The following is a 12,634-nucleotide window of genomic DNA, read 5'->3' on the forward strand; positions in this document are numbered from 1 at the left end:
CTCTCTGTAGTCTTTTCATTGTGTTTCCATCAATGTTTCTAATCAGTAGGCTTAGGGGTGGATCAAGTATAGCAAGGCTTCCGCGTGTGCAACATTAGTATTAGAGTATTCAGGCTTAGCCATCTAAGCACTCATTTGTCTCAAGATAGGTGCACAGATCCATGGAAGAATGCAACCAGGGTAGCATTTGTGAGGTGGTCACAACAGGCAAAGCCAAAGGAAAGCATTCCCTGGGAGTTGTGTGCTCAAAAGAGCATACCATTGGCTCTCAGATTAGTTCCAAAGGTGGAGTATCAAGCGTGACCATTCTCAGTAGGAGACCATAGTTGTGTTAAGGCAAGGGGATTGCAAGCATGGGGACAAAGTGGAACAGATGCACAGTTCTTAAACCAAACTTGGAGTGGAATCAAAGTAATGATAGGGTTTTGAGTCATAGTGTCAGAAGTCAGTCAGAGTCAGTGGTCCAGGGAGGAAGGATGATAGATTTCCAAACCATAATCAAGGTTAGCAAGAGAGAATGTCATGTGCACAGTTGTCACCATTTGGTCCCTTCATCAGTCTTGATCAGTTTCACACATTGAGTGGAACCAAGGTGTGAACGGGGATTTTCTACAGATGAAAGCTGGAGCATTAACTGGCAAAGTTCGGCTTGAAAGATGGCTATGTAGCATGAGTACCATGGGATTTTTATCAATAAAGTGACTTGTAATATTTATAATTAATGAAGGGCTGGACATATTATGATTTTGGGCATGCATATGTGGATAGAAAAAGGTGCTTAGAGCAAACTTGGGCTACAAAAGTTGATATTTTGGGCTGAAAACTTGGGCATCAAGCCAAGAAAAGCATAAAGTTGATATTTTTGGGCAAGTTCACCTATTTTGGGCAAAAAGGGAAAAGTGCTGCAAATATAGCTACTCGACTCTATTAAATCAAGGTAGAGGGCTGTTTTCAGCTGGTCGACTCCCTCCTTAGCTCCTACATGGCTGGTCGACTTCTTCCAGAGCAGCCACATGGCTGGTCGCTTTCTCCCAGACTCTGACAGGGCTGTTCGACTATCTTCTGGGGCTGTTTTGGATAAATTTGGGACAGTTTTTGAGAGCTCTACTGGGGTTGATTTGAGGCTCGGTTTTGGGGCAGAGTTCGGGGCTGTTTTTGGCTCCGTTCCGGGCTGATTTATGGACTGTTTGTGAGCTGATTCATGGGACTGTTTATGGACTGTTTGTGAGCTGATTCATGGGACTGTTTTGAGATAGTTTTCAGATGGCTTTTTGTGCTGTTTGTATCTTGGCATTGGATAGATATCTGGGCAAGAGATTTGCCAAAGTATTGTGGAAAAATCCGGTGTAAATAACACCCGCACCTTGGTTATTTTGTAATAAGCTTCTATCTCAATAAAGCATTACCAATGGGGAGTCGGCCGTTCCAGCTCAGAGCGGTGTTTATTCATAGTTCTTGCTATGTGTTCTCTGACTAAAGGCTAGAAGAGTTCTGTCTCTTATTCCGAGTCTCTGCTATTTGTGACAACAGCCGTGAACATGGCTAATCTCAGATTTAATCCCTGATTTAGGTAGCAGTCATAGGGTACATTTAGGGCATTAGCAAGCTCAGAAGTGGCTGCACAAGCATCACTCAGGCTCAGTCTCTAATCAGCCCACACACGGGAGTGTTTAGCCATTGCTTTGCTATTCTAAAGCATCAGAGGAAGCTGGCCGGCAGCATATATTAAGAAGCGGGCCAGCAGCATCATCAGGGCTGGCCGACCAGCATATTAGCATGGATAATAATAGAAGCTATCTTTTTTCTCAAGCTTTTGTATGTGCAAGTCTGCAGATGCAGATGTTAGTTTTTTGGTGTCGTAGGTAGGAGTAGGGTCAGCTTCACTAGTGGTATCATTGCAGGAATTTTGCTCCAGTTGAATGCTCAAGGATCGTGTTTCTCCCTAGCAGTAGCATATAATAACCAAGAAGGTGCTAGTTTTAGCAGCAAGTGGCTCTTCTAACAACGTAGCGCAGCTCTCTTAATGCAGCTGCTGATCTGTAGAAGAGTGAAAAAGCCGTTGATAGCTTGTAGGAAACCAGAGAAGCGTGAGCAGGCTTGGTGTCTCACGGCGGTGACTCTATAACTAAAGGCAACTGAAGGCAACAGACACGTGAGTAGGCTTGGTGTCTCTATAACTAAAGGTAACTGAAAGCAACAGACACGTACATTACCCATCTTTGTTTAACCGGCAGCTCTAGTTTATCTCCACTTCATTGTCCTGAGCACATCGAAAAGTTGTTTTTGGTTTGGCAAAAAAACAAAACTGAAGCAAAGGTGTTCGTCGTCTCTACAAAGCATCGAGCAAAATCAGCACTCTACAACCAGAGCTGGTACTGTTGTGGAGCTTTGTGGTTCGCTTGATAAAACAGTCTACAAAGCAGGTGGATCAAGTCCTCCTCAAGTGAATTCGCGAGCCCTGTGCAGTGGTTACTCTGTTTTTTGGCCTTTATTTCAAAGGTGCCCCTTTTAATCACTTCGTTTCCATCAGAACTACGCAAGGAGGCAAAGGCAACCATCCGCTGCAGTTGCTTCTTCTTTGTGCTCTTATCTTCAAACATCAAAACAAATCTGCTGAGAACTACACCACATGTTTTCCTTTTGAACTGTTTTCTTTTCTTGGCTTACAAAGGTTAAGGGTTTAACTTTCACACATGTCGTTTGCTAAGGGGGAGTCACATGCGGAGATCATATGTTTTGGGTGTTATCAAAAGTCCTTCCATATACAGCACCATAAAGGGAGTTCAACTGATGGGTCACTATCCTCACTACTTGTGCTACAGAAGTTTTGTTTTTGGGAGAATTTTGTCTTGAACCATCTTGCAAACTCCATTCTTTCATTGTTGACGTGGGATTTCATTGGAGGTGATACCTTGATCAACACCCTCTTTGAGGATCCTCTATGTGGGATCATGGTCTTATTCTTATCTTTTGACAAGGACATCGACATCGACATCGACAACTTCATATAAGCCTTCTAAAGCACCAAAAGCTTCTGTAACTTTCTAGTAGTATTTGTTATGCTTGGGTATAATGACGGGGCTTAGATATCTATAGGATAAGTCATTTTGTAATCCCCTAGCTAACTACGCGGTAGTGCAACGCATTGATCATTTGTAATTCTGAAGTCATAACCCCTCTTTGCTTTGAGGGGGGGTTTGTTGGATATTACCTAGGTTAACTGCGAAGCTAAGAGGTGTGAGGATAAAAGCAAGATACAAAAAAAGCATCCTTTTTTTTTTGTTTTGAAGCCTATTTTGGCTTCTCGTGTACAAAGCTTTATAAATTACATGTTGTGCATGGATAATAATAGAAGTAAATCTTTTTTCTCAAGCTTTTGTACATGCAAGTCTGCAACATGTAGACGTTTGTGTTTTTGTGTTGTAGGTAGGAGTAGGGTTAGCTTTTCATATTTTCTTCAATACTGACAAGCTTCTATAGAATCTTTTAGCCTGGAAATTTACTTTGGGTGCTGAATCCTTTAGACAACACCCACCTCCCTTTCTCGAGCTGCAAAGAACAAAACCCCCCTCTCGTTCTTTGTGAAGTATTTGCTTTACTCACATGGAAATGGCTCTTTGTACCTTACTAGCTGCAATACATTGTGATCTCCTTGTGGATGTTCAAATCTGCCACAAAGTGAGGCTTTGGAGGTCTCCTGTTGAATGTTGAGTTTCAGGCTACTGCTGGCTGGAATTTTGGGGCTGAAAATGTTATTCTAAAGGTAGTTGCAGACCCAAATATAGGCCGTTGACGGCATGATCCTATTCCAGTTAGAGGCTTTGAAGATGCACCCTGGTCCATGACTCGAGCTCCACATTTGTAGGAGGGCTGCACACCTATGGGGCATGATTTCTTAGTCACTCTGCAAGTGTTCCAATGTTCTTGGAGGGCATGGATGATGTCTGTCCAAAAGAAGTGGATGGTCTCTGCCAGGGGTGACCGTACCCGCTATGGTCTCACTGCAGTACACCTGCCAGATGTTCCAGGTGGAAATACCGCTGATGAACTCCCAGCTCTGATCCTTGGTGGTCTGAAGTGAATTAGTCTAGGGGATCACCAGGACCTCGGCAGCGGCGATGGTGTATTGGGGATAAGTGAGTCGAGAGAACGTGACCCTCACTATCCTCTTAACTTAGAGCGGCGGCCTTGCCTCCATGGCCCAAGCAATGGTGCCCCAGGTCAGCACTTATTTCTTGGGAAGGTGCAAGTTCATTAGAAGAAGCTTCGTTTCAGAGGAATACTTTACACGCTTTCTCTCTCTAGGGTTCTATGAGGGATTTGATTCCCTTTTTTTTTTGGGCATAGACTGTTGGGTATTTCAGAGTTTGTCTGGAGTTTTGTCAAGTGTCCTTAGTAGTGTGAACCCCCTCTTATTAAGGGTCAAAAGATAAGGCCTTGGTGCCTTTGAAAGCATGTACTATGGTGGATTTATGATCACAGTGAATTTCATTTGAGTAGTGTAAACTTGCTCTCTCTTGCTTGAGTATCTCATCTCTCTCTCCCTCTTATCCTCTCTCTATCTCTTCACCTTGATCAATCATTGCCATGGCTTAAACCTTCTTCTCTCTCTTTGCTTTCTACATTCATTGATGTAATGGCCCGGCTTTCGATAGTAGCTCCATCCCATTTCTAGGGATTCCATGGCTCCTAGCTCCACATCTACATTCAAGGCTCATTTCTTCCCAAGGCTCCTTGTTGAAGAAATCTTGCCTTCTTAATACAAGGGATCACCCTGTGTTAAGAAGTCTTTCCTTCTTAACACAGGGGGTCACTCTTTTGAGTGTTGGTCATTTGACACCAAAGGCTAGGTGAGAACCCTTTTTTTGTGTGATTTGACTCACGTCACGCACTTGTTTGACTTACATCTCACGTCTAGCTAGTTTCACGTCCGATGGGCTTACACAAATTTGGAGTAACGTGGCTCACATCACATCTAGCACTCACATCATGGATTTTTGTAAGAAGTGGCTCACATCTCACGTCTCATGTCTCATGTGTGGTGAGCTAGACTCATGGCTCACATCTCACACCTCACATCTCATGTTTTATGGCTAGTTGGCTCACGTCTCATGTAGCTAGCTAGACTCACATATTTTTTAATGAAATTTACATCTCATGGCTAGCATTAGGAAAAATTTGGACTATGAAAGGGCCCTCTAAGAAGAGCCATGTTCTCAATTTGCTAGAGAAATGGGGGCCTTATGTATCTTACGTCAAAACCTCTACATGTGATATACCGTTAGAAAGCCACTTCCGATAAATTTGGAGTTGGTATGCTCAAGATATGCCTTCCCTTCTAAAAGCTAGATTCCAACGATTGTGACAGCTATGTTACATAGATGTCACAACGATTGTGACAGCTATGTTACATAGATGTCACAATCGTTGGAATCTAGCTTTTAGTGGGGAAGGCATAAATTAAACATATTAACTCCGAATTTATCAGAGGTGGTAGATTTAGAATCTACTTTTCAAGGGCTTTCCAATGATATGTCACACATGGGGCGCGACTGTTGAGTGCACCACCTCGGCCTGTTGAGCCGTCCAGTTCCACCATTGTCTTGGCCGCGCTGCCACTGCCACTGCCACTGCCACTGCCACTGCCACTGCCATTGCCACTGCCACTGCCACTGGCTGCGACTTCTGGCCACGTACTCAGCGCTCCTGCAGCCCCGCCTTGCCCTCCATCATTAGTACTACACCCTCTCCACAAGTAGGTTGCTTCCTCGCTTGTGCGTTTTTTTCCTTGGTTCATTTGCCTAGCCATACCTGGATTGCATCTGCTACTGTCTGCTACTGGCCATCTACTTCAGCAACATCACCTTCTTCCCACCGTGGTCATCCTCGTTTTTTGCAGCAGCTCTGGCCCTGTGGTGCTCCTCTGACAACATCATATGTCAATAAGGTACTTAGTGCTCATATCATTGATATTTTGAGATAAAGTATCATGGAAGAGTTCAACCTTTCTCTCGGGTTCTTTGCCGTGGCTTTCATGCCAAAAAGGAATGTACCTAGCAATACTGCAAGCACCATCACGAAGCATCTGCTCCTTGCAAGCACACATTCCACATTTGACCATGAAGTGTCGTAGTCTTGGAAATGTCGACCCAAGAAGACAATATTAGATCATCATCGACGTTCTACTGTGTGGGAAGTTTGTTGACTTCTGAAAATCTATCTTTTTAGGTGTATGCGTTTGGTTCTCTGGCCAGGTGGTCCCCCAAAATCCAAGTTATATATTTTGGATCCTTTTGGATTTTGTAACGTCTTGTTTCTATAAAAGGCTCCTCTCCATCATTCCCTTTTTGTTCGTGCTTTTTTCGTGGGGTTCATGTCTAGTTTTTGCTTGTGTTGAAGTATAGTACTGAAGGTTATGCATGCAACTCCACCATCACTCCGAAGTGGGGTTTGTTGGGTATTTTAGAGTTCATTTGGAGTTCGGTCAAGTGTTCTTAGTGGTGTGAACACTCTCTTATTAAGGCTCGAAAGATAAGGCCTTGGTGCTTATAAAAGCATGTACTGGGGTGGATTCATTATCATAGTGAATATGATTTGAGTAGTGCAAACTTGCTCTCTCTTGGCTTGAGTATCTCATCTCTCTCTCTCTCTCTTACTTTCTCTGTATCTCTTCACCTTGTACAACCACTGAAACCTTCTTCTCTCCTTGCTTCATCTCTCTTCTACACACTTCACCATGATGATGGTATTTCACCCTCCATAGCTCCTCCTGGGATACCCTGATTTCAACATATACCTCCTCTCAGCCTTTCAGTACAGCACTTCTGCAATCTTCACTTCTAGGATCTTGATTTTTTGCACCCATTGTTTCTCCCATTTTGGCACGTTCTTCTTGGAAGTATATTTGTCGTTTGATGGCTCTCTATGCATGCTGATTTGTAAGGAGTAGCTAAGCTTCTATCTCTACTGCAGGTTCCAGATTTCCCTAAGTATGCACCATCAGTATCTCAGAGAAATCTAAAAACATGTGCTCAGGTAGCACACGAGTTTTCAAGCATCAACCTCCAACTTTTGTAGGTAATGGCAATCCAATGTATTTTCTCATGTGCGTGCATGTTGTTTGGTTACTGCACAGGATTATCTTGAACTTGCAAACTGCTTTAATAGCAGAAATATAGCTGACCTGCACCGCTGTGTTGAATCTCACGAAGAACTGTTCAGAAAGGTGAGCATTAAAGTGTTATCTATTTCTTAGAATGGCTACTTCAAACAGTTCCTGAGATCCATTCTATACATTTTTTGATTTTCTATGACGGTTTTTATCCTCACTCCTGAGGTCTTCTCCCAGTTCCATTTTTGTAAGTGATTTTTGGGTGAATATTTTATGTACAATAATATCTGCTGAGCATGATATTTAATTAGTTTTGTTTTATAAAAGATTAATATCACATATAACATTGCAATTTTGCATCGTGTGATCTGGATGAAATTCGGTTACACTAAAATGCTGAAGTGATGGCCACACACAAAGATGTTTTTACCCTCACTCCTGAGGTCTTCTCCCAGTTCCATTTTTGGAAGCTATTTTTGGACTAATATTTTATGTATAAGGTCTGCTGAGCATGATATTTAATTAAATTTGTATCCATTTAACATTGCAATCTTGCATCGTGTGATCTGGATGAAATTTGGTTACACTATAATGGTGAAGTGCTCATGATGGCCACACACAAAGTTGAAAGCACCTGATGCTGCCAATGGTAGATATTACTAGCCTCTGTATAGTTGGGCCACTGCTGGCGTCGTGCAAATGGCTGTCGATATCAGCCTTGCAATTTACAGTAGACCCTGTATGTGTGCCTTTTTGTACAGAACCAGATGTGCAGCAGGCCTGTACAGCTGCCTCACGTGTGTGAGGTGTCTAAGATACACATAGAGAGCACACCCAGAAGTCAGGGCTCTGTTTTAGTGAACTAAATGGCTGCTATCAGAGGACCTGTTTGGTTGTTGCTCGTGTGCCAATGGTATGTTTCTCTGAAGCTTTCATTTGTGTTCAGGATAGCAATTTGGGCTTGGTGAAGCAGGTTGTGTCTTCACTGTACAAGCGGAACATACAGAGGCTGACTCAGACATTTGTGACGCTGTCACTCCAGGATATTGCAAATATGGTTCAGCTAGAAAGCTCAAAGGAAGCCGAGTTATACATCTTACACATGGTATTTGTCTTGCATCTTGTCTAGTGACTAATCTTACCTCTTCCTATATGCATATGCTTCACATTTTAAGCTGTTTTAGGAGTGAAATTGCATTACTAAGCTTAATCATGTGATTAATCTCAAGTCAAGTTGCATGACCAATGCGTCCAGATCCAGGAGGGGGAGATTTTTGCTACCATCAATCAGAAGGATGGTATGGTCTGCTTTCATGAAGATCCTGAGCAGTACAAGACAAGTGAGATAACTCAAAAGTTGGACTCAACAATAAGACAGTAAGTCAACTGCCAGCAAAGGCATGGTTTGTCATGTAACCTAGCACCATTTGTCTTCAGTCGCTGCTGCTCTTTTCCAGTAGCTAAGCTGCACAATCCTTTGAATGAGTTGTCTATTATAAGCTGTCATACATTTACAACTTTCTGGTATCTGGTTTCAGAATAATGTTGCTTGAAAAGAAGGTTACTTCCATGGATGAGCAGATCTCTTGTGACCATGCCTACTTGAGCAGGGTTTGTCTCTTTGCCAGACTCGCAATACCTTCGGCTGGTGTATTGTGAATCAACATAGGTTTGACATTTGTGTTTGCATTCTGTATTGATAGATAGGAAGAGATAACTCACGGTACGACTTGGAGGACTTTGATCTTGTCCCCCAGAAAATGTTCCAGAACATGTAGCTCCTGTATCAGAGGTTTCAGAGGCTTTTTTCCTTGGCTGTACTTCCCGACATTGTGATGGACGGTAGCATCTGGAGCTCTAAAATGGCTGGTGTTCTTCTGGGTGAGCACCCATGTTCCCTTGCAGGGCAAGCTACTTTACAGGTACTCTCCGGATGCTGCAGTTCCGGAATGCAAACTCGGAGCAGCTGTTCAAAATTCTTGGGTATCTATACATTGCTACAGGTGGACAAGGCTTTAATTAATTGGATAAGTAGAGGGAACTGTAAAAGGGTACACAAAATCATGTTAGGTGTATGCCATTGTGAGATTAGCCATCAGAAGTATCTTAATGGCTTAAATTTTGTGTGATGGCTGCTTATTGGACAGATGAATTGAGGAGTTTGACTGTCAGAAGTTGAAGGTAGTGGGAACTGAGATTTTTTCATGGTTTCTTATCTTTTTTGTGTTAGTATCACGCATCATCAAATCAACTTAAGTTCTTTTTCTTGATAAATCTTCTGTAGTCCTCTTATGTATTCTTGAACATGCATCAGGATCTCGTACATGTTAAGAATTGTTAAATGCAAACTACACACCTGTGATATTGGTGGCTGCGGGGGGTTGTTGGGGGTGTTCATTTTGTACGCTTTCAACTCTTCTATGTGCTCATATGATATGCATTCTCAGGTCAATCGGTACATGCTTCTTGAGACAAAGTGGCTTGGAATAACAATTCTTTGCAAAGAGCTTTGTAGCACATGGTGTGGCCCTGCACATGCCTGGTTTTATTATATGTGTTGTGGTTCATATGATATAGCTAGCTACTATAATACCTCTTTGGTTAAATAACGAAAGGGTGCTCAACACTTACAAGTTGGCCACCGAAAAGTGAGCAGCTTTGACCCTGGTGTGTAGATGCTAGGTTCTTCTCTGGGTTGTCATCAAAACGTGAGCAAGGCAGGTATGTGGCCAATGTGGATGACTTGAGTGATATGATCTGCGAAGTTCATGAGAGTGCACACACATGCTCCTTTCTTATTTGTTTTAGAAGAGCTCTCTGAAGGGGAAAATAAGAGGAAATTTTGGCCAACCCCCTAATGGGCATTGCAAACATGGGCACGAGTGGGAGGGTTCTGGTACAAACCTTAATAAAGAGGAAAGAGAGTTGCATTGTGTAAGCTCCCAAGGCTGGCTTCATGAACGTCCCCCAGGCCGCGTTAAGTGGTAACTGTTGTAAGGTCCCACTGTTAGTGCAATTTTCTTCTAAATCAAAGTCAAACCCTTCTAAAAGGTTGCATTTTTCTCCACTGCGAGCAGTTTTAAGTCCAGTAGTGGTAGAAGTTGTGTTATAAGGCCCTTGTATTATTATTAAAATGGTTGCAATAGTGGTCCAAATATTATGTCTAGAATGCAAAAAAAACCAGATTGTCCTTTATCCAATGCAAGTGTTCTCAAGTTAAAAGAAAAGAAAAAAGAACCTAGTAGATTCTTTGAGTCTTAAAGCATCAATGGGTGCCTTATATCTTCATAACACCTTTTTTGCTACTTGACACCAATAGAAGGGTCGATTAAATTATTTTAGATGCAATAACAAGGCCCTATGTTAGTATTGCAACCACTCGACACCCATAGAAGGGCCTTTAACACCACTAGTTGATAACTTTTTTTGGCCACCTATAGACCATATTACAGTCCAATAGTTGAAAACTTTTTTATGGCCACCTATAGACCATATTACAGTCCAATACATTATTTCACTAGTTGAAAACATGTTTTGGCCACCTATGGACCATATTACAGTCCGATACCTTATTTTAAAAGGTATTGTATAGACGAAGGTTTGAGAGAGAGAGAGAGAGAGAGAGAGAGAGAGAGAGAGAGGTGTATACACACACACATAAATACATATATATACACTGAAGACCCAATGGGCGTACGAGACCAAAGTGATTCAAAAGTGTCCAAGGGATGTCTCATCATGGAATAGAAAATAAAATAGAAAAAATCAAATCTCAATGGAGTGATGCAAAAAATTCCATGAAATCTCATCATGGAATACAAGGAACATAAAACATGAGAGGACTCCTATAGCTGGTATATACCACTCTCCAACATATCAAGCATGGGGCTAATGAGTATGGTTGAGAGGTCTCCTTGAGCTATGTCATGTGGAAAGATAGCTTGATGGTGGTGGAGCATGTCTTGGATTTGGAGTTGATTAGGGAATTGTGGTCGTCATTGGGGGCGAGCGCGTCGGGCACGTTGGAATGCACATGCTTGGTAACTCCTCTTGATTTGCAACATCCTGAGGTGGTCCACGAGATCCATTGTCTCCTCCTAGGTTCGGAAGAAGTTGGGTGAGGTGGGTTTGCAACATCTCGAGGTGGGTCCACAAGATCCACTATCTCCTCCTAGGTCTGGTAGAAGTTGGTGATGGTGGGTTAGCGAGGGAGGGGGTGGGGTGGCTAGGGTTGAAGCTTGCTCAAGAATGTCTCTGTGTCTGCGGAGCTCAAGCAGGAAGAGGCCTAGGTAATACTAGTTTGGTAAGTCGATCTTGAAAAGTAGGCAAAACCCCATATGGAACAAACAGTGAAACTTCTTACAAATCTCATAGTGTATTGGACAACATTGCCATATGTAATACTCTCGTGTCTGAAACTTTGTGGCATAATCCGTAGATCCTCTCCGTATATGAACTCCCCGACTCTGAAGACACACTCTCCTTATCTCGACTTTGATGAAACCCGTATTCTGCATGGCATGGGACATGTGAACACTCATGTAACTCGACTACTGAATGAATCCATCCTCACTGGGCCTGAGGAAGTGATCTCTATAGAAGTGCTTCTTTGGTGGGAGCTCTGAGGGTGTGTTCCATGTGTAGTGAGTGTAGAGGCTGAGAAGATCTAAACGGATAACCCGGTTGGTGTCCTCACGAGAGAGTTGTATAAAAGAGGAGTCCAAATTCTAGTAAAGTGGTGGGAGGCTGTCCATGTGAAGCCCATATCTTGAGAACCAAGTCCGGTAGGATGTATGTGACTGTGTAGAAGAGTGCATCCGCTACCTTCGAGGAGCAACAAACTCTACTTGGATAACCTTGTGTGAGACTAATGGTTTGTTGCAAATCATATGAGAGAACACATGGGGTCTCTCAACTGCTCATCCGATAAATCTGGCCTCTAGAAAGCTGCTCCATACAATCAAGGAGGGTGTGACGAGTGTCAAAAAGACAACCCTTCGTCCTCGACTCCAGGAAATGTGTTTGGAAGCTTTGTCCTTAAAGTAAGCTCAAGAGCTTAAGGTTGCATATCCCGGCGTCACTCTGGCATGTGTTGCAGGGAACCACGATGAAGCGTGGGTTACTGAAAGTGATACCAAGGTAGACGTAGGATGAGACAATCTCCATAGGATCTCCTCTATATGTGAAGCTCAATCTCCATTGAAAGTGACACCAAGGTAGACATAGGATGAGACAATCTCCATAGCATCCCCTCTATGTGAAGCTCAATCTGAATGCGAAGGAGCGGGAAATATTAAAGACCATCACCTTGGTTTTACCAAGGTTTTAACAGTAGTGACATCCTGTTGAGCGTGAAAAATCCCGTTAAGGCATCCAAATGTGTTTGAAGCTCCTTGGTTGAATCTAAAAGAAGGATGATATCATGCACATAGAGTGTAGGGGGATTAATATTCTTGCGAGTGTGGAACCATCCCTACTTGCTAGAAATGAAGCTTGAGATCTCGTCAATGTATAGGTCAAAAA

At 42.8% G+C, this 12,634-nt stretch overlaps 1 protein-coding gene across 1 annotated transcript in view; it reads left to right on the forward strand.

The window, feature by feature from the left end:
• Positions 1-9,385, forward strand: part of LOC147635071 (COP9 signalosome complex subunit 3-like) — a 54,397-nt gene extending 45,012 nt beyond the window's left edge. Inside the window, exons 6-11 of the mRNA XM_086804348.1 lie at positions 6,973-7,035; positions 7,136-7,225; positions 8,058-8,216; positions 8,367-8,488; positions 8,650-8,722; positions 8,815-9,385. Coding sequence (XP_086660474.1) covers positions 6,973-7,035; positions 7,136-7,225; positions 8,058-8,216; positions 8,367-8,488; positions 8,650-8,722; positions 8,815-8,889 — 582 coding nt within the window. The 3' untranslated portion in view covers positions 8,890-9,385. The remainder of the gene's footprint in view (positions 1-6,972; positions 7,036-7,135; positions 7,226-8,057; positions 8,217-8,366; positions 8,489-8,649; positions 8,723-8,814) is intronic.
• Positions 9,386-12,634: the final 3,249 nt, after the last annotated feature.

The sequence above is a fragment of the Cibotium barometz genome, chromosome 10 (genome assembly GCF_041138505.1).
Source record: "Cibotium barometz isolate CiBa-2024 chromosome 10, ASM4113850v1, whole genome shotgun sequence".
NCBI classification, from domain to species: domain Eukaryota; kingdom Viridiplantae; phylum Streptophyta; class Polypodiopsida; order Cyatheales; family Cibotiaceae; genus Cibotium; species Cibotium barometz.